The sequence below is a fragment of the Polypterus senegalus genome, chromosome 11 (assembly GCF_016835505.1).
Source record: "Polypterus senegalus isolate Bchr_013 chromosome 11, ASM1683550v1, whole genome shotgun sequence".
NCBI lineage: Eukaryota > Metazoa > Chordata > Cladistia > Polypteriformes > Polypteridae > Polypterus > Polypterus senegalus.
Window position 1 is genome coordinate 45,203,006 of NC_053164.1, and position 26,821 is coordinate 45,229,826.

Sequence of the window (26,821 nt, forward strand, 5' to 3'; positions counted from 1 at the left end):
TCTCGGGTACATGCTTACTTATGATCGTCTATTAATATGTCTTATAAAAGGAGGTGTTTGGGTATTCAGTACAAATCTGGATACCAAGACTTCATCATTAGTGCATGTCTCCCATCATTATTTATCTTTTTTCAGAAGATGCATTTGTCATTATGGGTTCACGAAACGTGAGCCAGGGTAGGCTACAAATACAAAAAGACAAGGCAGTTGAAAGAGCGGCCATTCCAGACTTCATTTTTTAATCCAATGTCTCAGACTCATTTACCACTTGCCATCACCAATTCATTAAGTCACTGATTCCAAAAGAAACTTTGCTTCTCTGCAAACAACAGTGTCTTATGGCAATGGCAAAAAAAGCTCATTATGTAATAGAAGCGATTCTAACATATCATCACATTCTCAAAGCCAATTAATCCATTTCAGGATCATGGATGGATGAAGTCTGTTCCAGCCACCTCAAATGTGACTTAGAAATCTCAGTTTGATGGGATGCCAGGTCATCGCAGGACCCACTTACACATTCATCCACATGCAGCCGAAATTACAGCTAAACACGTGTGTCACTTTGGGATGTGAAAGAAAAATCAAAATAGCAAGATGAAATTACAAGCACACTGTCAGAATGAGCAAACTGCACACAGAAAATGACTGAGCCTGACATTCAAACCCAGGATGCTGCATCCATGAGGCCACTGCACCACCATGGTGCCATATGGGAGAGTTTCATTACTAAAATATAAACCGAGTATGCCAATAAATACTGAAAGACATGAGCAAGAATTTAAAGATCAGTTCAGTTTGTCAAATTACATCCAGTAGAAAAAGCAAGTCAGGAATTCACTTTTAGTATCATAGATTGGCCATACCAACCATCATTTAATTAATTATTGGATCTTGTTTACATCTTTAATGACAAAGTTACATGTTTGAAAAACTAAAATGTAAGCAAATATGAGGTAAAATAAATGAAGGAAAATGAATTAAAAACACAAAGATAAAAAAATGAAAACAAGTGAAAAACTCGCTCAGTGGCTGACTGTCCTGCCAAGGTGGAAGAAACTGGCAGCACATAAATGTACAAAGGAAAAGTAAACCCCAAAAACCGGGAGCAAAGTCAAACTAGAAAGACTTTCAGTCATGTCACCAAAGCTCAATATGTAAACCAAATGATTGTTATTACATTAACTAAACTTAGATTTAGAGATTTAGATATGTACACACTGGACCTTTATGCATGAAACAGTCTTAAATGCAACTTCTGTTTTAATGTTCTGTGCCAGTTCATATTCTGTGAAAGCCAACAAATTAACACCATCCCGTATCATTCAACTGCTGGGATCATCTAAAATTCTTTTACCTTTTAACAGCTGCTGGTCCGTCCCTGTTTTGATAAGAAACTGTTGTCCGCAGAAGGTGCAAGTATAACATGGATGTATATTGGTATCTCATCAAACAGAGGCCTTTAAATCACGTTTGAGGCGTCTGGAATAGACTTCGTCCATCCACGACCCAGAAATGGATTAACTGGTTTTGAGAATGTGATGATATGTTAAAATCATTTCTATTACATAATGAGCTTTTTTGCCATTCCTATTAAGTTTAAATGTAATGCTTTCTATTTTTGAGGATCTATAACCAAGTACCAGGTATCCTCTCTAACAAAGTGGCTTAGCTCCCGCTATTTTTGAATTTCTGCTTAAGTTCATGGTCACGTCTCTACCCTTTTCAGCTTCACTGCCCTGTTCTAAATAATAAGTGTACATCCATGTTATACTCACACCCATCTCTAGGGGCCATCTTAACGCATGGGTACGCTGGGCAGTTGCCTGAGGATATATATTGTAACTTGCTGAGTGCACTGCTTTGCCCGAGGGCCTATAATGCTGTTAAGATGGCCCTGCTTCTTAATCCTGTATTTGTTACAATTGTGAACCTTACATAACAGCTCAGTCTTGTTAAGGTTAATTTTTCACACATATAAAGAAACTATTTTATATTGCTATTGTTTGTTTTCTTGCTTATTCTCTGCTGGGAAGTGTCCATATTTTAAAATTTTATTTGATTTTCTGTGGGGTTTTTTTGCACACATTCATATATTTTACTGTGCAGCACACCGGTTGGACACTAACTTGGCCTACACCAATCTTTGATAACATAATATACAAAGAGAGGCACGTAACATGTTGAGATCAATAAGAATGGCCACCACAGTACAGGTAAGGAAGGCAGATGTTATAAGTGAAGACAGTTTGACTCAAATCTCAGGAATGATGTTGCTTTTTAAACAGGACATGCAAGTAAGAGTTTCACTGTCCTGTTTTTGTGACAATGATGACCCTATAATGTTGCAGTGTACAAAACTAAAGGCTCAAGTTAAGGGCAAAGAATAAGTGTCATAAGCAGAAGCGCTAAGGTGGTCTGAGAGAACATACTAAATGAGAAAAGAGGATACCACCCTCCACATTTAACAGAAGGTTTAAGGGAAAAGAAGATGTCTGTTTGTAGATCCATGTAACACAGTATTTTATTGCTCAAGCAGAGATCAGATCAGACATGGCCTTGAGGAGCTTCAGAAAGTCATTCCTGGAGGAGATACCTACATGCATGAAGGCTTCATGAAGGTAAGTTCCTAATTATGGTATGCAGTCTAATATCAGTGCCTCAAAGAAATTATTACAAAATAATTCTTCTTCTTTTGGCTGCTCCCATTAATGGTTGCCACAGCGGATCATCTTCTTCCATATCTTTCTGTCCTCTGCATCTTGCTCTGTTACACCCATCACCTGCATGTCCTCTCTCACCACATCCATAAACCTTCTCTTAGGCCTTCCTCTTTTCCTCTTGCCTGGCAGCTCTATCCTTAGCATCCTTCTCCCACACAACAAAAATTGTTGTGCCATAACATCCAAACTTTGAATACCTGCAATGATTTAAATAAGAATTAACTGGGTAGTTGGGCTGAGAAAGCAGTAACCATACATCTGTTTTGGGATTGGTCTTGAAATGATTTAGATATTTTATACTAAGTATTTTATACTAAGTAACTGTTACATTTTCATGCAAAAGTGAGTAAAGGTAAGTCAAAACAAAAAATAAATTGAAAATCTGGGAGAAGTTTTTGCTGTGGGAAACCGTGATGTTTTTTTGCAGTACATTTTTCATTTGATTTATCTTACCAACATCTTTTCTGTTACAGGCTAGTCAACAAATATATTATGGAAGTATAGAAGGTAAGATCTATCTATCTATCTATCTATCTATCTATCTATCTATCTATCTATCTATCTATCAAATAACTTTTCCAATATATTTATAATTCAATATATACATACCTTATGTACAAACTGTATAGATGTAGTCCCCGATACAGTGGAGTTCCTAAAAAGGACACCACTTAGATCTACCACCTCATTCCAGTATTCTGTTAGCCTGACCGTTGAGGCGTCAGACAAAAGGTTAAATTACAAGTTATTAAAGTTGTTACCACCAATTAAAAAACACATTCAGTTGATAAGCAGTGTGACCCTGATGTCTCAATAATTTCCATCAAAATCAGACTTAACTTTGGAGTCTCAACTTTTTCTTCATAGAATCTTTATTATTGTGTATTTTACATGAGTGTTGTGCTATAGCCAGGGTTTTTTTTCCCCTGGCTTTCATTTATCTGTTGTTTTTGTTAAATTTGAATTATTATTTTTCATTCATTCATCCATTTTCAAACGCACTTATCCTGAGCAGGGTCACGGGAAAGGAGCAAAGCATCAACAATCCATGGACAGGGTGCCAGTACATCACAGGGTGAACACACACACACACAACAAATGTTTTTAGGTCATTTCTGTTATATTTGTTTATTACTTCTTATTTGTATTCTGCCTCGAAACCCAGCAGTTGAGCACTAAGCTTATTTAAGAGTTTTGTTTGTCGATCTTATTTGGTAGTGAGTTCACATTTCCAAGGATCACAGAAGGCACCGACAGTTTATAACGCCATTTTCTTGCAAGCTGCTTGGCTTTTATCTTATCTTTTATCTTTGTGCCAGCTCGGCTGCCCCGATATCGTTTTCTTACCTCGTCAGGTAAATAGAGAACCACACCAGCGTGGGCATTTCTTCTCAGTGCTTTAAGTTGACTATTTGAATAGGCGAGTCTCAGCATGTAAAAATCCATGTCAAGTAGTAAAAATAGTAAAAAGTGTCCAGGGAGCGATTCCACATAAAAGAAAGTGGTAGAAGTGATCAGTGAAATAGAGAAAAATAGAGAAAAAAAGGTAAAAAGATAAAGTCATACACAGAGCTGCTGGAATGGAGAGAGGAGACAGAAATACCACACAAGTGAACAGGTCTCTTTATTATTTCACCAACAACAGGCAGTTGCTTAACCTTTGGGTGCCTTAATAAACATTGCCAATGGTGGCTAGGGCCGCTGCTTTGGAAGGATCGGGGGAACAAGTGTGAACAGAGCATCACCTTCCCTCGAAACACTAGATGGCAGCGATACCTCGGACTCCCGCAGGGCTTCATGGGAATTGGAGTTCGTTGGGATCCGGGGGTGCCACCAGGATGTGCTGCAACTTTCCCTGAGCCTATGTGGGCGGTTCTTCCACCACACCTGGAAGTGCTGCTGGAAGTGGGTCAACGAGCACCTGGAGCACTTCTGGGTGACCTATATAAGGGGCCAGACGACAGCACTCCGGGAGCCAGAGCCAGGATGAGGGAGACAAAGCTTGCTGGAGAGGAGTGGAGGAAAAAAAAGAATGTGTTGTGCCTGTAGGAACGAGGAAGATGTTGCCCACAGGTGAAGAAAAAGAAATAAAACATTTATTTATTTTAAAAGTGTGCCTCCTGTGTCTGTCTGTGTTGGGTCAGGCGCTGGTATAGCGCCTTTGTCACAACATCCACACTATTAATGGCTGTGAAGACCACCTCACAATCAACAAATTCACTCTTATGTGATGGACTCTTTTGCTCTGCCCTAAGTACGTGGCTGGCCCCTCATAATCTCTTCTGCTCGTACCATGAACTCCAGACACGTCTGTCTTTGGTCTGTAGCACTCCTATTTCAATCATCAGCTGTTACATCTTAGCAAATAATCCGATTTTGAATTGCGCTTTGCATTTTAATTAATTGTCAAATTGAAATATTGCTATACTGTAAGAAATAAAACACAATCGCTAATGCAAAAAGTTTTTTTTTAATCAGTTAAGATGTTGAAAGCACAGGTAGACAATGCCCAGACTTGGCCATAAGTTAAGTGTGCTTTGATTTAAAACAGATGAAAATAATAAGATGACTGATAAGTAAAGCAACCAAAAAAGTACCAGTGTCCAATAATTAAATAGGCTTGGCTGTCTGAATGTAGGAAAACAATATTAAAAACAATATTATTGTGGAACTTTGTAAGTAACTTGAGGAGAAACAAAGAGTATTAATACTGGCAATTTACAAATAAGTTCAACTACATCCAAGAGTTTACCTCTGATGAAGAGCCTGGTTCTAATTAAGTCTACTAATCAAAGCGGCCCTCCAAGTCTGTTTCAGAAGTCCAGTATAGTTTACATTGGCACATTCTGGGGTGGTCTAGTGGGTAGCACAGCTGCTTTATGGCTGTAGTATATAATAGGATCAAGTTCTTAGGTGGCAGGGAGTTGGACAACATTTTTTGGGAAGAGGAGAAAGGCTAAGCGAAAAGAGATGAAAGGAGAAGAAAGAAGAAAGTGAGGAGTGCAAATTAAGGTCCTTTGAGCGTCAAAAAGCTGATGAGCTGCTTTGCACACAACGTCCCTAATTCCAAGGACTGTGTATTCATGGTGTTTTTATTTTAGGTTAATTTCTCACCAGTAAAACGTTAACTAACTAGATAGGTAGATAGATAGATAGATAGATAGATAGATAGATAGATAGATAGATAGGTAGATAGATAGATAGATAGATAGATAGGAAAGGCACTATACACTAGATAGATAGATAGATAGATAGATAGATAGATAGATAGATAGATAGATAGATAGATAGATAGATAGATAGATAGATAGATAGATAGATAGATAGATAGATAGATAAGAAAAATTAAAAGAAAGAAAACATCTGACTTGGCAATCCTAGTCACAGCAAGGCATTGTGCAGACATATTGCTGTCGGTATTAAGGAGCTCCTGTAACATTTCTTGCCACTATTGTTCTTTGTCTACAGTAAAGGTGAGCAATGTTGGTCCTGGAGGGCCATAGTGGCTGCAGGTTTTTGTTTCACCCCTTAATTAGAAAGTAATCCTTTCCAATACCACATCTTTTTTAATTTCATGGCTTGTTAGTGTTTTAACTCTGCCATATCCGGTCATTCCTAATGATGTCAGATAATTTGCAGCCTAAAATGGATGAGTAATTTTCAGTTCTTCACTTTTTGTTCAGTTTCTTTCTTAGTATTCTATTAAACCAAATAATGCATGATAAATGCACACAGGTGTAAATGGACACAAGCTAGATGGAGAACAGCTGATTCCTTTGTCATTTAAATCTTATTGTTAATATGGAGCAGTTAAAAATGGTGAATGCAGCTCTTTAAGTCTAAAATAAGCAATTAAGGGTTCAAAATCTTAATGAGATAGACAACTAAAATGAATCGGAAAAATGCCACTTGAGAAGTAAGTGCTTTATCAGCAATAAATGATTTTTTATGAAGCAATTGGGTTGGAACAAAAACTCGGCAGCCACTGTGGTCCTCCAGGACTGACATTGCTCACCCCTGTTGCCTATATTGAACTTTTTTAGCTGTCATATTGTATTTACTGTATTATTAGATTTTGTAATGCTCGCTTTTTATGAGGTTGCCCAGTGGTAGCACTCGCAGTAAGGAGACTGGGGTTCGTGGCCCAGGTCCTCCAATGTCTGGAGTTTACAAGTTCTCCCCATGTCTGTGTGGTTTTCCTTGGGGTACTTGAGTTTCCTCCAACTTAACCATGCAGGTTAAGTGAGTTGGCAACACTAACTTAGCCCTAGGGTGTGTTTGGTGTGTTTTGCCCTGCGATGGACTGGCGCCCTGTCCAGGGTTTGTTCCTGCCTTGCGCCCTGTGCAAGCTGGGATGGGTTCCAGCAAACCTTATAACCCTGGTTTGGACTAAGCAGGTATGAAAAAGACACTTTTTATGTTGACATATTTGATTCAATTTGAAAAAAAAAGTCATTTAACAAAACATATAGAAATTCTGGATACTACAAAGTCAACGTATAAGATTCTCTGGACTAAAATGCAAGAAACCCTTAAAATAAAGCTATGCTGTTTTTCTAGAAACACTCTTTTGTTGAAACCTTTTTCTTTTCATCTGCCTAAGTATAGTGTATAACACAGAGTGTTGGCCTTTTATGGATCAGTGTGTTGACTATGCTAGATAATGGGGGTCTTTGGGCAGGTTTTAAATGTAAGTATATAAATGTTTCTTCATGTTTGGATACAGGTTACATGACTGCCAGCGTCATCATTGCCTTGACAGATGGAGAATTACATGAAGACCTCTTCTATTACGCTGAGACAGAGGTGAGCTTGGGTCTTTTATAGACTGCACATGGTTGAAGGAACATTAAAGCCACATCTTTCCTTGTTATAACATCGGGTCACATCAGTTCTTTCTATTTTATTATTTGCAGGCACTGGCAAAAATAAAACAGTGTCTTTTGAAATAAAAACATCCATATTGATTTATTCAGGATAGCTATGTGCTTTAAAGACAGTTCCCTTTTTTATGTCAGGTCCCCAAGTTTTTTGAACTTAGCAGCGAACTGGATTTTTCCATGTAATGGCCAACCTCTTTCCCCCAGAGTCCCAAATAAATACATTACCTCCCATGGAGGTGGGGGTTTCTGGTGCTGGAATTCCTGAATCCCTTTGGGATGTTGCAAATTGTAGCCCCCACCTGTGTCAATTCACCTCACATGGGTAGAAATTGTTAATTCCCATTAATTGACACGGGTAAATAAAGTTAATTAAAGTCTGTCTGTCTGTCTGTCTGTCTGTCTGGGCATCACACAGAGACTGATTTACATGATATTTGGCATATATATTCGTCTTGATCTCTGTCACAGTATGGGCTGCTTTTTTCTGCCCCCAGTCTTTGGGGTTCGGTGGCCGTTTCTTTGAGAAATCTTGCTGGGTGACACATTATTTTCTTACATTTTCAGTCCCAAATAGAGGATGCATACAAACAGATTGTCATGAAAGTTTAGGGTTAAGGTAGACCTGCTTAAAAAGCAATGTACCCATCACCTCAGTACTACCTGAACTCATAGACTTCAACAGCTGAGGGTACGTCCGGTCAGATCCAGCCATTCATGTGCTGTGGAATAAAGTCAGTATGTTTTGCTACTTCTGTTTCCTTTTTTATTAATTTTCAAATAATCTCAGTTCTAGAATCAGAACCAATTTAAATCTAAGATCTGCCAATGCCAGAAGAGAGTGTCTGATGTAGGATTCTGAAAGCCGTTTGAAACCGTAGATTGAAAGTTATAGCTCTTCACAGCCACACCATACAAGCTGAAATATCGACAGGCGATGGGGCAGGTCAGATTGTTTTCATCCCAAGAATGCTTCCGACTCCCGATAATTTTATGTTCTCATTGAAATGTCTGCAATTTCCTGTTTGTGTCTGCTTTGCTCTGACCATAAACAAATCACAAGGTCAGATACTGAAAACTGGAGGCATTGATTTAAGAGCAGATTGTTTCTCTCCTGTGCAACTTTGCATTACTTTTTGTGGAGTGGCGTCAAACAGGCCGTTGCTTATATACACTGCATGGAATACTGGGTGGCTGTACATTTAATGAGGAAATGTATTGTACAGGATATGCAATTAACGAAGATAATCAATATTCATTCAATATTCATTTTATGTTTTGAAGAAAACATCATGAAGGTGTTGTCCATTTCTCTGTACACATTCTGACAGCCTGTTGTGGAAATTGTGCATTGCTCTATGTAACATGTCAAGAGGAATCCTCCTTTTTAGTTCAGGAATGGTTGCAGGACATGTGCTGTGCACTTGGCTTTTAAGATGTCCCTTCAGAAAAAAATCACAAACAGTGAGATCTAGAGATCTCGGAGGCCATGGAATGTCACCATTATGTGACAAACAATCGTTGAATAGCTGCCATCGATTGCAGAGCAGTATGCAAAGTGGCTCCACCTGGGGACTTCTTTATTAAGGCTGAACCCGTTTCTTCGAAATTATGCTCCCACGTTGTAAGCTCATGAACAGATGGGACACGATCATAACGTCCTAACTGATAATGACGCCGAAATTCACTTTGTGCAGCAGTCACACTATCATCATTCTTATAAAAGGCTTTCACAGCGAACGCTCGCTGCACGCCCCTCCACTTGTCCATTGCATGAATTACATGAAGACCTCTTCTATTACGGGTGTCTTCTGTGGATAGAGAAAGGGACAAGAGAGTCAGTGATCACAGACTCTGGGGTCCCACGGTGGTAGTGCTTACCTATGATGAACTGGAAGGTGACCCTTCAATGCCCATGTGTGACACTGTATATTTATTATTTCAATTTAATGTTAAAATTTAATATTGATATGCATTATACAGTGGAATAAGCACTGTGTTTATTTTTTTAAGAAATGAAATCAAATGATGTTTATTCTTTTACAGTTCTGAAGTACTAGTCTACCATCACAGATGAGTACTTAATAATTCCGTCCCCAAAACTGAGCTCACACAGAGTCTGGAGTGGTTAGAATATACAGCAGTGGTTCTCAACCTGTGGGCCGGCCCCCCTAAGGGGGCGTAAAGTAACAATAAGGGGGGTGCGAAGATGTGAAAAAAAGAAAACAAGAATCAAAAATATGAAAAAACATCTGTTGAAACCAAAACAAATTAACTTAAACTACATTCTGATACTAGAACAATAAATATAGAGTTAGATAAATGTCAATAAAAGTTAAGTAGCTATAATAAAATATGCATCTACATTTCAAAAAAATGTTATGGGGGGTGCGATTAAAACTGTTATGAAAACTCGGGTCGCAAATACTTAAAGGTTGAGAAACGCTGATATACAGGATGCAGCTGAGTGCGCACTCACATGGTCACAGTGGCGTTGTCTGCACAAGTGCTCATCAACGGTTTGAGGATTCTGTACAAAAAGAACTCAAGAAGTGCAGCACATTACACAATCAGACTTGTCTCTGCTTTTTGCACAATGGTTAGCGTTGTGGCCTTGTAGTTCCAGGAGACTTCATTTGAATCCCGACCTAGCTTGTTTCTATATTCTCTACATGTCCCTGTGTGTTCTCTTGGAGTATTGTCCGCCTACATATATCCGAAATATGTTCAAATTAAGGTAACACTAAATATATCCATTATTCATGAGTGTGGCCTGTGACCGACTAGCACCCAGGTCAGGGGTGGTTCTTGCCATTTACCCAAATTTCTTGGAATAGACTTTAGTCTCCTGTGAAGTTGTAAAGAAAAAAGGCATGCAGTGTGGTGTAGTGGTTAAGACTTTGGATTTCAAACCCTGACGCTGTGGCTTCTAATCCTGCTACTGACACTGTGTGACTTTGAGCAAGTCACTTGACCTGCCTGTGCTCCAATTGAAAAAGCAAAAGAAATATAACCAATTGTATTGCTCAAAGGTGTCTGCCAAATAAGAAAAATAAATAAGAATAACCAGGCCCCGACATTAAGAATTATCCCCAGCATATGATGCTGCTTCCCAGATTAACACTAAGCGGCACAAAGAACCCTGTTTAACTGTCCTCTTAACATTTCATTATCAAAATGGCTCTAACGATCTGCTTCACCAGTAAGATGTACCGTTGACACATAAATGAAAGGGACCACCAGCCAGAGTGAAGTGCCCTGGCTAATCTCCAGTTCAATTACTGTGTGCCATAGGCTGAGCCAGCCTAGGATCGGACTTAATCAAGCATAGGATCATCTTCAGTTTTGTCCTGGCATGTACCACACAAAGTTTGACAATCTTTTTTATGTATCCTTGTCATGTAGCTCAAATTTGTCACGTGTTTAGGCCATTTTCTGTGACTAGTGTTGTTCTGCCATAGACATTTTCTTGATTGAACACCCAGGGCCATATACACTACTAGCAACATACCCGCGCTTCACAGCGGAGAAGTAGTGTGTTAAAGAAGTTATAAAAAAGAAAAGGAAACATTTTAAAAATAACGTAACGTGATTGTCAATGTAATTGTTGTAGGCTTATTTTAGTATTGACAGTGAATTTAATGATTGTAAAGAATTTAATTTATGATTGTAAATGTTGTGTATTAGAAATGAACATTTTTTAGGATGTAAGGATCTCCTTGTAAACGACTTTTGCAGTTCTGCCCTCGGGCTGTAAAATGACCAGGCTGTCTGCTGAGCTTACTCTTGAGCATGCAACATACAGTTGTCCAGGTGAGAAGCAATCTTGTGTCAAGTCAATGCCGACCTTTTTTAGAGTCTGGCCCTGTGACTTATTTATTGTCATAGCGAAGCAGACCCTTACTGGAAATTGGAGGCGTTTGAGTTGGAATGGGAGGTCAGAGGGTTTGAGAGGGATGCGAGGAATAAATAGTCTCCCCTGAGTCAGTTCCAGTGAAGACAGTTGCCTCAATGAGGTTCTTGTGCAGAGATTTGATCTGAAGCCTGGTGCCGTTGCAAAGTTTTGGTGGTTGTAAGTTTCGTAGTAACATAATTGGTGTGCCGACCTTCAAAGGTAGGGTATGTGGAGGCATGCCCAGAGGATTAAGAGTGTGAAGAAACTAAATGAAAAGGCAGGAGTCACCAGCAGGAAGACATGAGGCAAGGCGAACAATAACAGGCTTGAAGCGGTGGAGTAAAGAAGAAGGGAGCAGTGAGCATGACAAATAGCTGAGGAAAGTAAGGAAGCAAGTGAGGAGGCACAAGAGCACGTGATGTCGTTAATGTACAGTATATAGGCAGGGAGCCAACCACGTGGTAGGTGCACGGACAGCAGCTGTGCGGAAAAAGGAAAGGAGACCGGGGGTGGACCTTGTGCATCTCTGCCGTGTACTAAATCCTCTGTTAATGGAAAAAAGGAATGAAACCGCCAAAAGGAGATGTAGGTTCTGAAATTTCCTTAAGGTATAATGGTGAAACTCCCCAAAAAGAAGATGTTATTGTCGAAAGTTCATTATGGGGCACCGCACGAAATGAAACATACTTAATGTTTGTAAGTACAGTGTAAAGGATGAGCATGGGAAATTTGGGATTCCTACATATATTGGAAGTCACACAAATAGTGAGGAGGGGTTTCCCCTGCCTATATATACAGTTTAGGGGGTTCACCCATTTTCCCCCGTTGGGTGTTACAATAGGACATGAAACATACCTAACTTTTGTAAGTACACTGCAAGGAATGAGCATGTGAAATGTCAGATTCCCACCTACATGGAAAGTGGAAGAATTAGTGATGAGTCAGTGAGGGCTTTGTCTTTTATATGTATAGATTATAGCTGTTAAAAGACCAGCCTGGAGCGACCCATTTTGTAGGGACTTCAAAGGATCATCTAGGATGTCTGCTACTCTGAACTAAGATAAAGGCAATTTTACTTTTTCTAGTTTAGTGTTTACAAATCTCATAAAACCTTGATGGACACACCAGAAGGCAGCCCAAACAACTTTTAATGGGATAAACCAGCAGGTAAAACAGTTAACTAAGCAGAGCTCTTAATAACTGACCAGTCAAAGTGTCTAAGAGCAAGAGTGTGTCTGGAGGAGTATTTTAAGTGCACAAAGAACAAGGGTGACCCCAAAAATGGTGCCCTAGCACAACATGAACAACTGCTTTGTTGGGTAGGCATAACCTCTATTGGAATAGCTTACTCCCCCCTCCTTTATATAGACACACATAGCTCACATACATTTATAATATTGCAATGGCTTCTACATGTGCTAATTATTATAATGATAAAGTACTAGTGCATTTTCCATTGCACCCACTGCCAGGACGTAACGCCCCAATCTTATTGTGCTTGCTGTGCCAATTAATACTTTCTATGGATTAAACAAATTGACCGGTCCAAGTCAGCCACGTGGGAGTGTGTGCGACGCTGGGCCCAATGCGGCCAGGAAAGGCACTGCCGCCCACTGCAATGCTGAACAGGATTAGGTGCAATCTGAATGTGATGTTATGTTATGTATATGACTGTGCAAGAGTCAGCCAGGGGTCAGACCACGTTATTTAAAATTTATAAAAAAAAATAAAATCTCAGAATGAAAATGCTTTTACTCAAAAACACCTGGCAGTAAAATGCTGTGAGCAAATTTTGAATTGCTGTCTGCCTTGGAATGAGCTGAACGGTAGCCAGAGAAGAAATTCATCTCTTCTGTTGTAGTTGGTGCATACCAAACGACTCAGACATCAAAATAATAAGTTCTTCATTCACACATCCATCCGTCCATCCTTTCACCCCACCTTTACTTTCCATAAGTGTTGTGAACCAGAGGTTGTCCCAGCAGCGCTTACTGCATGGCAAGAACCACTTTCCTTTTGCGAGTGGATTTACATAAAGCCATCTGCTAAATGAAGTATAATTAAAGTAGAATAAAGGTAAATTCCATGATAAAAAAGGAAGTAATGTTAAAGACCTGCAGTGGGCTGGTGCCCTGCCCAGGGTTTGTTTCCTGCCTTGCGCCCTGTGTTGGCTGGGATTGGCTCCAGCAGACCCCCGTGACCTTGTAGTTAGGATAATGGATGGATGGATGTTAAAGACGCAACACTTTATCTGTAGAGCTTTCATCTGGTGGGCAACTGAAAATGAAAGAGCAGGTACCATACATACAATAGAATGGAAAGAAGGGAACAAAGCCAGGGCAGATAAAATGAGAAAAAGGTGAGAAAAAGCTGCAATTACAGGAGATGAAGGGAGAGATTGATAAGACATGGAGAAACAGGTGATCTCAGGCTGAGAATGAGCTTAGCTTCTTCTTACTTTCTTCAAAAAGTGTCTTTGAAGCCTTTTTTAAGAACACAAATAGAGAGCTCAATGTGGCTACGATCAAGGGATGTGAAGTGTTCTGCAAAAAGCTTTGTCAGGCTCAAATGTGCTCCCTGAAACTGTCTGCTAGCTGTCTCCCTGTTTCACTTGTGCAGATGGTTCCTACAAGAAATGCAGTAAATAAGATTTTTAGACTGGAAAGAGGCCTGTTGTTTAATATTAAATTTACCAGTGGCACCAAATACAAGGGTATTGTTGGTGACAGATTTGCAAGTGACAGCTGTTACAGGTTTCAAGTGTTACAGGTCAAAGTCCCCACTGAAGAATGTGACTCTTCCTCTGTGAAGTGAGCTGTGGACAAACAGTTTGTGTAGGTTTGGTGTTTGAAGGAAGGAGATCAAAGGAGGATTACGAAAAAAAAATGTGGAAGTATCAGTCTGCAGAATGGGGAAATTTTATTTGATGATCTGTGGGAGAGATAGAGTATTAGGGTGGATTGGCAGGACCATTCAAATGGACGTCACAGGATCTACTCAGGGTTTGACTGAGGACCCTGTCTGCAACATGAGATGGGTATGCTCCATCAATAAAGAACCTTCTCATCCTAAGTGCTTCATTACAGTCAACCTCATTACTGCAGAGGCGATGAAGCCAAAGGAACTATGAAAGAGGAACAGAGTTTTCAGTATGCCAGGGATTGAAGAAGCTATAGAGAAGGCAACAGCGTGAGTCAGTTGACTTGTAATAGTCAGAGGTTTTAAGTCCTAGAAAGCTGATAGAAAGATGCATATCTATAAACAGTAGAGTTGTGGTAGAAACATCACCTGTAGATCTGAGAGATGGATGGAAACTAGTAAAATCATTGATGAACGCGTGCATGTAGGTGACTTCTGGAAGAACACCATTGTCAGTATATCTTTTGTACAGGTCTGATATAAAACCTAGGTAGGAATAAAAAAAATGCTCTTCTACCCAATGAAGATGTTTGCTTTGCAAGGTCCCATTCTAGAACTGATTGCAACTGGTAATTATATTAGTATGCTGCTGTGGATAGCAGTATCCTGGGTTCAAATCCCACCCCAGGTTGTTGTCTATTTGAAGTTTGCATATTCTCCCAGTATGCATGTGAGTTTTCCTTCAGGCCCTCTGGTATTTCGTTCACTAATGTTCAAATAGTGTCCCTAAAGTTTGGACCCCCTACTGCCAAGACAACCATCACTCTGACATGGATAACGTGAGTTTTTGAATGTTTTGTTAAAATAATAATAACCTAGGATGGGATGCCAGTCTGCTACAGGGTGCAATCATGCAGGCACCCAAACTAGACTAATTTAGTCTTTTTAAGTAACTTAATTATTATTACAAAATATCCACAGAGAATACAGTCCAGACAAAGACAGTGACAGTCTTGAGTATCAAATCCAGGTTGCTGAGGCTGTGGGGCAGCAGCAACTCTATTAAACTTTTCAGGTTGTCTTAATCTGTATGACATAAGAATAATCGAATGTGCAATAAAGTGAAGCACAAATTAAATATGTTGAAAAAAATCAAAAGGGTTATTATGGTTCAGAACCATTTTCGAATACAAAGTGCATTCTGTAAATAATTGTGCGCCATCCAGGCTGGAGGAGCAGGCGTCATCATCCTTGTTCTCCTGATTGATGTCTCCCATCTGTACTGCAAAAAGGCCTCTGCAACATCTGGAGTGCAATGTAGTAATTTATTACAGAAATCTGCTGAGCGTGCAGAAGCATCTGCAAACACTTAGGAGAAGGTAAATTCAAAGCACATTGAAACACCCGGGAGAAAAGATGGAATTTGGGTCAGAAAACGACTTCCAAAAAAATTCCGGGTTGGAGCAGTATCAGCTGTTTTGTGTTGCATGTAAATGCGGCGCAGTGTTTTTAATAGCAGGATCACAGACTCTTTAGAGTGGCAGACCCCACCTCCCACCCTCGATTAGTGCCTGCTAAATATTTTAAGAACAATCTTTTTGATTCTGGGCACTTGCAAGCACAAAAGATCTGTTTCTTAAAAGAACAGTGAAGGGCCATGTCAGAGATTACTTGTGGATTAAATGGCATAAATGAAGAGAATAAAATGTCAGGGCAAAGATGATGGGAGCAAAATTAATAAATGGAAGCCAAGTTACAGTCTTAAGCCATCTGTTTTTTATATAGCACCATTGTACATTTATCTCCATCAAGTACAGAGTTGTAGTATTATATTTAATATAATCTTATCAAATGTTTTGTAAGTGTTTAAGAACCTATATTGTTTAACTTTTGTTTGTGTTGCAAAATGCAAATTGATATACACCCAAATATGCAAGGGTCAATCAAAAAGTAAAGGCAATTTGACAATCAGACAGTAAAAGCAACAGATAGGAGCTGAAACAATACAACACATTCGCAATGGCTTATGGGTAGTTAGAACATCCACAGCACTGCCCTCTTCCATTGGTCTAGTTCAGGGTTGCCCACACTTTTTCGGATTGTGAGCTACTTCTAAAATGACCAGGTCAAAATGATCTACCTACATTAAAATGCTATATATATATATATATATATATATATATATATATATATATATATATATATATATATATATATATATATATATATATACTCAGCAAAAAAAGAAACGTCCTTTTTCCAGGACTGTGTATTTCAACAATAATGTTTTAAAAATCCAAATAACTTTACAGATCTTCATTGTAAAGGGTTTAAACAATGTTTTCCATGCATGTTCAATTAACCATAATCAATTAATTAACATGCACCTGTGGAATGGTCGTTAAGACCTTAACAGCTTACAGAAAGTAGGCATTTAAGGTCACAGTTCTAAAAACGCAGGACACTAAAGAGACTTGTCTACCGACTGTGAAAAACACCCAAAGAAAGATGCCCAGGGTCCCTGCTCATCTGCGTGAACGTGCATTAGGCATGCTGCACGGAGGCATGAGGACTGCTGATGTGGCTAGGGCAATAAATTGCCATGTCCGCACTGTGAGACGCCTAAGACAGCGCTACAGGGAGACAGGAAGGACAGCTGATCATCCTCGCAGTGGAAGACCATGTGTAACAACACCTGCACAGGATCGGTACATCACCGAGGCCTGTACCCTGGAGTGGGGTCGATTTGGAGGTGGGGGGTCCGTCATGGTCTGGGGCGGTATATCACATCACCATCGGACTGAGCTTGTTGTCATTGCAGGCAATCTCAATGCCTTGCGGTACAGAGAAGACATCCTCCTCCCTCATGTGGTACCCTTTATGCATGCTCATCCGGACATGATCTTCCAGCAGGACAATGGCACCAGCCATACTGCTCATTCTGTGCGTGAGTTTCTGCATGACAGCAATGTCAGTGTTCTGCCATGGCCAGCGAAGAGCCCGGATCTCAATCCAATTGAGCACGTCTGGGACCTGTTGGATCGCAGGGTGAGGGCTAGGGCCATTCCCCCCAGAAATGTCCAGGAACTTGCAGGTGCCTTGGTGGAAGAGTGGAGTAACATCTCACAGCAAGAACCGACAAATCTGGTCCAGTCCATGAGGAGGAGATGTACTGCAGTACTTCAAGCAGCTGGTGGCCACACCAGATACTGACTGGTACTTTTGATTTTGAGCCTCCCTTCATTCAGGGACACATTGTGAAACATTTTTAGTTTATGTCTTATGGTGTTGACTCTTTTACTGTTCATACAAATATTTACACATTAAGTTTACTGAAAGTAAAAACAGTTGAAAGTCAGAGGACGTTTCTTTTTTTGCTGAGTATATATATATATGTATATATTGTGAGAAAAAAAAATCCTCTTCCAATTCCACATCCAGCCCATACCCTCCCCAAACAATTTTTTTTTTCAATCCCCTCTTTAGTCGATATAAATTGGAAGGCTATCTAGATCACAGCCGGAGTTCTGCAGTAGCTTGCGCGTTTGATCATGCATGCAGGATGACCAGTGTGTTAGAAGAGAAGAGATCTCAGACTGGCCGCCCTGTATGTCAATCAAGTGGCAAATGCCATAGGTAGGATATATGATAGAATAACGTTTTAAAAAAAAAATTTTTTAGTGCAACGCAATCTACCTGCACTACCTTTGCGATCTACCGGTCGATCGCAATTGATGTATTGGGCACCCCTGGTCTAGTTGATGCCAAGTTCAAATGAACATGGACACACTGCTGCAGGATTGCTCCTTTGTTGCTGCAGTGAGATTTCTTTGGGCAGAGGGAGTGAAAGCTTATGAACTTCACCAAAAGATGTTAGCTTGTGCAGATCAGTAAGGTGTTTAAATACTCATCTTGCACAAACATTATGGTGCCCCAAGTCATCATGCACTATGGGATGTGCAAATCCATAGCGGATATCCAAATGTGCAGCAACAGCAGACAATGTAATCCATCGGTTTTCTCTGATGAAGGCATTCACCGCGTAGATGTGGGCCTGTGTGCACGATGTTGATGATCGACCAGATCAAGCTTCGTCAATTGCACTTGTTCTTCCCACTTCAAACCATTCTACACATTCGTAAACTTTGTGCTGATCCAAAGTGTTTTCCCTTCCATACTGAGCTAGCATCCTTCAGTAAATTTCATCAGGTTTCACTCCCTCTGAGAAAAGAAATCTCACTATGACACGTTATTCAACACTGGTTCAATTCTACAATGGAGCATCCATGTTCATTTGACCCTGGCTTTAACTACATTAACAGCAGAGTACTGAGGCGGGTGTGTTTAAACTTCCCATGAGCCATCTGGAAGTGTGTTGTATTGCATCAGCTTCTATCCATTGTGGTTGCAATGTAATTTTCAAATTGCTTTTCCTTCTTTTTTTTTAAACTGCACACTCAAATTACTTTGCAGTTTGATAGCGTAGTGACAATTTGAATAATAATCTATTCATTAATTTCTCAAAACTGATTAATCCAATTTCATTGTGCGCTGCTGCCTACCAGCAGCATTGTATTTCAGCCAGAGTTGCTCCCTTGGCTGGGGTTCAAATGTCTCATTTCTGTCAGTTTTGCTATTTTTTTATATTAACATTGTTTATTATTTAGTTTCTTTATGTTTTTATGTATTTTTCCATGTTCTGTGTGATTTGTGGGTAGTCCTATGTATCTATCACCATCAGGTGATTGTCTTAAGCCCTATAATGGCTGAGGAACCCACAACCCCTTGCAGTTCATTGTAAATGCACTAGGGTGTTGGTGTGTTCTCCTGTGTTCTATTGCTCTTTTTGATTCTGTGTGAATTATAGGATTTTTGTGAGTAATGTGATATAGTTTGCAATTGTCCACCATTGGCAACAATATCCACCTATAATTTCAGAAACTTTCTTATCTCTTGTGGCCACCAGTGGGTGCTGAAACTCCTCCAAACACCCGAAACATACAGGCTCTGATGACAAGTGCCAACAAACAAGAGCTTTTATTCATGGGAAACTTTTCCTTATCAAATGTTTCCCACATCACAGCCACAGTTACAATAAGTGTTACACTGCACTCTGTAACTCTGTGCCTTCTCTTCTCTTTCTGTCTCTGTCTGCCTCCTTCTCCTCTGCTCCTCTCAACAAGCTTTGTCCAACTTCCTCCCAACTCTGCCCCCCAGAATTGTGACAGGCAGCTCCTTCTATGTAATTCCCAGAAGTACTACTGGTGACCCAAAGGTCCTGGTAAGGTCCTCCCCCTGGCAGCACCCACGGAACTCAACAGGGCTGAGGCAATGAACTCTAACTCCCAGTGTGCCCTGGGGGAATCTGCAGTGGTACCTTAACCCAGGGGGGCTGTGTTTCCTTAGGAGGCATTAAGCACTCCGGAAATGTGTTCTTTTGAAATTGCGGCATGTTAAGTAACCAAAAAATATAGAAATATGACAGAAAAGTCGATATCCCTCCCATCGTGATTACGGCGGTACAAAAATCACATGAGAAAACGATAAACTTTAGCTTACTTTACTGACGGGTTTTACGCGGTTACAGACGGGAAGCTTATGACAGACTTTATCAAGGTGGGAGTCTTGATCTACGCTGTCTGCCATTTTTCGTCGCCATGCTGAGAGGATTTTCCGGACGGATGACATAATCTTCCGCCCGACAGCTTCAAAGTGTATTGGCATTAGGTCCATCCTTATATACTGTCTTATCCACGTGCTGATCCTCTCTGGTCTCCAAACAAGGACAGGAAAGGTTCAACTCCACCTCCAAAAATACAGGAATAGCACAATGCCTACTTGCAGTTCTCATTCTCCCAACAAGGAAAGAAGATTTTTGTGCTGACAGAGGACAGAAATATACTATTCTGTCTTTTAGGCTGACTATACAATCCTCCAGCTGTCTTTGGCTATCTAAATCCAATGCTTGGTTGGCAATCCTAAATGCTGAGGCCCTGTGTACCATACTTGGTCTGCCTGTATAACAGTGTGCACAGAGATAGTGACATTAAATTAATATTATAACAAACATATAACAGGCTGCCACCTAGCGACTCGGGGGAGGCAATTCCCTGAGTAGGCTGCTTTCTCCTATCCTTCCATGCTGAGGGTGTCCCTCACATTCTGTTTTATATGAAAATGTGAGATTAGAAATGTATCTCTCCCATCACTACAAACTACTTGGGGTAAGTAACATATGAAACATCATTTTGAATTAGCATAAAATAAGTTAACATTTTCAAACCCACCTAAAATGTTCAGGCAGCAATTGGGTGCAATGCAGGAAATAACCCTGGGAAAAATGGTACTTACCTTCTAGAATGGCAGAAAATGAAGTAGATGAAAATGAAATGCTTAGTAGTACAATGAAGTTGAGCAGAAAGGTTTAAATAATGTTATTAATGAATTATTAAACAATGGTTGGATTTATAACCTACACAGGCTAAACATAGACAATCTTTCCTGCCATTATTCACAACAGTCCAAGTTAAAAATCACGTAATGCCATCATAATAATGCTTGATTCTGGTTCCTGTCCATTTAATGAAAATTTAATTTTACACACCCTGAACTCATTTTAGAATGCATGTAAGCCATATGAGACTAAGTATTAGTGTTGCATTTCAATTTTTTGACACTTTGTGTTATTTTGCCCTTGATAGGCTAATCGGTCACGGAGCCTGGGAGCTACAGTATATTGCGTGGGGGTGAAGGATTTTAATGAGACACAGGTACGTACGTCTGCTTTTGAAATTCCTGAGAACAGTAGTAGTGTACCTCAGAGTACTGCCTGACATATGCAGCTTTCATCTGCAAAGTGGATTGAGTTTAGATCCATGAGCAATAGGTCATTGAACATAAAGCACGAGATTGGCAGTGACGACACTTGAGTCAATTTTCATCCTTCTCTCCCTTCTTCTCTCCCCAGCTGGCAAAGATTGCCGACAGTAAGGACCATGTGTTCCCGGTAAATGACGGCTTTGAAGCCTTGCAGGGAGTCATAGATTCGGTGAGTACTCTGCATGGGGTGTCCATTTGAAATTGGACATAAGCCTTTGGGGCCCCAGACTGCCAGGGAAATAACTGAACACGCACCTCTTAATTTCTTTTAATAGTCAAGGAATAACCAGCTGACTGTGCTATCATACTGTATCTTGGTATACCAACAGGTTATTACTTCATAAAACATTTTGTTCTTTATATTGATGATGCCCTGCGGTGGGCTGGTGCCCTGCCTGGGGTTTGTTTCCTACCTTGCGCCCTGTGTTGGCTGGGATTTGCTTCAGCAGACCCCCGTGACCCTGTAATTAGGATATAGCGGGTTGGATAATGGAATGGAATGGAATACTGATGATGCCCTACAGAGAGTGCAATTCCGATTCTCCATATATTGATAAATAACTGGAGGTCTGCAGAACTGTTACTTTTGACCTGAAACAACACAATGATAAGACCCCAGAACAGATTATAGATCACTGATTTCAGTAAAAATATCAAAATGACACTGCCATGGTGGATTTCTTATAGTGATATCGGGAAGTATGAAAGGCGGCACGGTGGCGCAGTGGTAGTGCTGCTGCCTCGCAGTTAGGAGACCCGGGTTCGCTTCCCGGGTCCTCCCTGCGTGGAGTTTGCATGTTCTCCCCGTGTCTGCATGGGTTTCCTCCGGGCGCTCCGGTTTCCTCCCACAATCCAAAGACATGCAGGTTATGTGGATTGGCGATTCCAAATTGGCCCTAGTGTGTGCTTGGTGTGTTTGTGTGTGTCCTGCGGTGGGTTGGCACCCTGCCCAGGATTGGTTCCTGCCTTGTGCCCTGTGTTGGCTGGGATTGGCTCCAGCAGACCCCCGTGACCCTGTATTCGGATTCAGCGGGTTGGAAAATGGATGGATGGACAGGAAGTATGACGGCACAGTGAAATAGTGTTTCTGTCTGACAGATTGACAGCATTTAGGGTTGAAAATGAAAAAGTCATTGCATAATCTCCCTGTGTTTGTGTAGATTTTTGTCAAGTATTCCAGTTTTCCAGCATCCCACCGACATGCAAGTTAGGTTAATATGCAACGCTAAATTCAAATTCAAGTTCAAGTTTATTATCACGTGTACAGAGTAAAGTGAACCTCTTACTTAAATGGAATGACAATAAAATGCAACAAAAAGACATCCTTACTAGTCTGAATCCAAATATTCCCTTGAGTCAAAGGAGCTCTTATTGGGCTTGGCTGACTAAGAATGTTGCTATCAACACTTTAGGCACTTTGGGCAGGGTGTGAAGTTACGGTTCTGTCCCCAGAATCCAGGAGAAGATGATGTGTGTGGTGAGCACTGCATGTCTGCTTTAAAGTGTAACACCTCCTGCACTGCGATCAGACTTGGCTTTCTGGTTACTGCACTCAGGAATCAGTGCCCAAATTAATCAATCGTCTCAGAACTACTTCTGACTAACTTCTGACTAAAAGTCTGACTAGGATAAGACTTTGTGCTACCTCACAGTAGGACATGAGAAGTAGTTGTGAAAAATGTTAGGCACTTGCAGTGAGGATTAGGAGTTCATATTTTAGAATGATTGATGCCATATAACAAAATAGCACTCACAAAGATGTTTTGCAGTTTCCTTGAAAATCATGATGACGTTTTGTAGTTTTTTGATGCTAATAGTAATAATACTAATACTAATAGTACTACTACTACTAATAATAATCAAAGTAGTGGGAGAAGAACAAGGTAGAATATTGCTCTAAGCGGCATGCAGTTATTGCCATTTCACAACAAAATCAAGAATAATCCAGTTTGCATTCGTTAGTTGCATGCTATTAGTTGTATGTGCGCCGCTAATCTCACCAACAAATCTAGGAAAGCCATTAATTTGCACGAGAGCAGCTTGCTTTAACCTTACTTCATGTGGACGGTGGAGAAATGTATCAGTGTATTACCTCATGCATTGTAAGAGTTTGGTGCAAAATTTGGGAAATGGTTGGTTGTGACATACCCTATTCATTGGGATGCTAAAGCTGTAATTTCCCAATGGGGAAACACGTAATATTACCAAAAAGTTCATTCTGGCTGTCAGTGCATGGCTTCTGCAAGTGAATGGATTAATCACGTAATGGGCACATTTTGGTACAAATATTATTCAATCTCTGTCAAATCGATATCTGTTTTTATGAGCTAAGTGCTGTCCATTGTGTCCATTCCTCCAATCCCAGAATGTGTGTGCCAATTGTCTGAATGCCATCTTCTAATCACTTCTAGCAAGTTAGGACATCTCATAAGCTCTCCTAAATCTTGGTGAGGTTGGGAGTTGTTACCTAAAAGAAGAATTGTTAAAATATTTTCACTTCTACTCCCAAGACTAGGACCAAATTTGCATCACCAGTTAGGAGTGTTTTCTTATTCTAAGACACCTGATACTGTGCCAGGGCACAGGTCTTTGCTTTATTGATTTGTCTTAAGAAAATCCTTTTAAACTTGCATGTCTTCTCTGCTTATCCTTTTAAATAAGAAACTGGAATAGCAGAAGTGTTTTCAGTTTCTAGTGTGCAGTTCCTGTCAAATGCATTTACGATGAGCTGAGGTCATGGAAAACTAAGATGATGAGAAAGAGAATGAAGCGGTGGGAACAGGCTCAGATAAAAATAATATATACAGATATAAGAAATAGTTTTTTTACTAGCATGACTTCTAAAATTTCGAATCAATGCACTACTTGCTACTGCATCACTGCCATCTGGAAACATTTAAGGAGAAAGCAGCGAATTGCAAGCACAGTTGGGGTATGAAGTTGTTTAGCGGGTTAACCAAAATGCAAATAACCTCCACAATTCACAAGAAGCCCCCTAATCTGGGATATCAGTTTTGCATATTTAAGAAGCAAGGTATGCACGACTGCCTTTCCATCCTTCCTAAATGGTCCCATCATGCTACACTCAATGTCTCCCTTGAGGCACGGCTTCCCAACCATTTGGATGTCGTCCTGCTACAATTTTGAGAGTTCATCCCTATTTGCAAAGGAAGGCCAGAAGCAAAATTATTTCCTAGGCATTTGTTTAATGCAGCTGTTTGAGATGTGCTTTCTAGCAGTGGTTCACAGTACTCTGCCATCTTATTGGTGTGTTACCTTCTTGTTATCAAATTTTAAATTGGAAGCACAATCTTGTTCAAAGGACGTTTATGATCATTACTGCTTTTCTGAACTGTACTGCTCAGATCTGTGAATTAGATCGCTGAATGAGACCCTGGGCTGATACCCTGACAGTAGATTGGACCAATATGAGCCAAAATCAAAACATTATGAAAATATTAGCCACTAAAATGTGTTATGCAGAATTCTGGTGATAGCTGCCAGGACTGCATAAGATGAGGTTGTTTTTTAAAGGTAAGCATAAAAAAATAAAACAACACAGATGAAATAGAACAAACCAAGACATGTATGATAGCCTAATTGTTAGTTGTCTCCTCACTTTTGACGTAGTGTTTAATCCTTATTCTTAGTATAACACTTTTCTTCTCTATTTTCACTTGCAGATATTAAAAAAATCATGCATAGAAATTCTGGCCGCTGAGCCATCAAGCATCTGTGCTGGAGGTGAGTGTAAAAATGGGAGCACAAAAATACTGTAACAGTAAACTGCTTGTCAGGGGCTCTACAACTTAACTCCATTGTCCGCTCTTAGTTCTATTAACACACGTTATGCCTGTAAACATTGAAATAGTCTAGTTAAATCTTTCTGCAGGTGAGGAGCTTTCATTCAAACACTCCATGAATTTTCATAGTAGTGTGGTGGCCTTTACTTTATCATGTTAGGGACATGTTAGGTAAATATTAGCTTTGGAGTTCAAACACAGCATAGGAAGTTCTAGCTGTAGAAACTGAGAACATAAGAAAATGACAAATGAGATCATCCACTCCATCAAGCTTCTTCATTTAGCTAACATCTAAGTCAGTCCTGGAGGGCCGTAGTGGCTACAGGTTTATTGTTCCAACCCAGTTGCTTAATTTAAAAAAAATCCCTGCCAATTATTTCATTTCATGGCTTGTCTGTCAGTGCTTTAACTCTGCCATGTCAGGTCATTCTCATATCCTAGATTTTTTTTCCTTTCTAAGGATATCATCCAAATGATTTGAAGTCTAAAACAGAAGAGTAATTCTCAGTCCTTCACGTTTTTCTCTTGGCTTTCCTTCCAAGTATTTAATTAAAGAAAATAATGAATGATAAACACACACAGGTGTAAATGGAAACGAGCGAAATGGAGAAATGCTGGTTTCTTTTGTCAGTTCCATCTGACTGCTAATAAGGAGTAATTAATAAAAAAACAATACTACAGCTGTTTAAGACTAAAATAAGCATTAAGGGTTCAAAATCGTAATGAGCGAGACAACTAAAATGAAGAGGAAATATTACTTGAGCAACAAGCACTTCTTATTAAGCAACTGGGTTGGAACAAAAACCTGCAGCCAATGTGGCCCTCCAGGAATGACTTTGCCCACCCCTGATCTAAGCTGTCCTAATATCTCATTGAGATTCTTCTTAGAGGTTGTCAAAGTTTTGGCTTCAACTGCTAGTTGTTCCAGAGTAGGGATGAGACACCATGTATGTGTACACACAAGTATGTAGCAGCTGTGTAGGAACTCATGTGAGAATTCAGAGAAAGGATGCAACACCAGCAAGACATCTCAATGGCATCATTTTGTTTCAGCAGAGGGGAAGTGGACTGACTTAAATAATATAATAAACTTCAATTATCTGGATAAATGGCATTATGCAGACCATCTTATTTCTCTGGACTCATCATCCACTTTTGATTTCAGCATAATTTGTACTTTTTCTACATATACTGTTCATTGTAATTAACTGCTGGCTTGGCAAAGGTTTAATGGGTTAAAAGAGGCTAAAATAAAAACTGAAGGAACTATAATAAAAAGTGGCAACTGCTAGAGTGGGCTGCTTCTCCCAAATATACATTTGGAAGGTATAGTGAAGGGATTGCAATCGGAAACCAAAAGTGATTCCTCAGAGCCTTGAATGCCCTATATGCTTTATAAAAACTCGGGGATCTGGTCCAGGAAAGGAAGAGAAAAGTGGGGAAAAGAGAGCTGGGGCAGCCAGAGGGAGTTCTGGAGCATCTAGACAACTGGAAGTACCTCTAGGGAATGATCCAGAGGCAGCCGCCGCCTGGGCTATAAAGCTACTCCAGTGCTATTGGATCGAACACCTTGGAGTTGGGAGGATAAAATATGGAAAAGGGCTCAGCAACTCAGAAGTAGTGTGGCCAGATGTATAGGAAGGTGAGTCAATGTACAGTATGTCAAGCTACTACCCAGAAGATCCAGACTCAGTTCTCAACCCAGTCACTGTCTGGGTGGAATTTACATGTTTTGGTAAAGTTCATTAAAATCCTTAGGTGTCTTTCCACTCTCAAATTACA

General features: G+C 40.1%; 1 protein-coding gene across 2 annotated transcripts in view; it reads left to right on the plus strand.

Moving 5' to 3' along the window:
* LOC120538901 (anthrax toxin receptor 1-like) overlaps window positions 1-26,821 on the plus strand; it is a 223,459-nt gene that overhangs the window by 32,716 nt on the left and 163,922 nt on the right. For both annotated transcript variants that reach the window (XM_039768487.1, XM_039768488.1), the window contains 6 exons: window positions 2,540-2,621; window positions 3,197-3,230; window positions 7,450-7,529; window positions 21,059-21,127; window positions 21,325-21,405; window positions 24,920-24,980. In XM_039768487.1, the coding sequence (XP_039624421.1) occupies window positions 2,540-2,621; window positions 3,197-3,230; window positions 7,450-7,529; window positions 21,059-21,127; window positions 21,325-21,405; window positions 24,920-24,980 (407 nt within the window). The remainder of the gene's footprint in view (window positions 1-2,539; window positions 2,622-3,196; window positions 3,231-7,449; window positions 7,530-21,058; window positions 21,128-21,324; window positions 21,406-24,919; window positions 24,981-26,821) is intronic.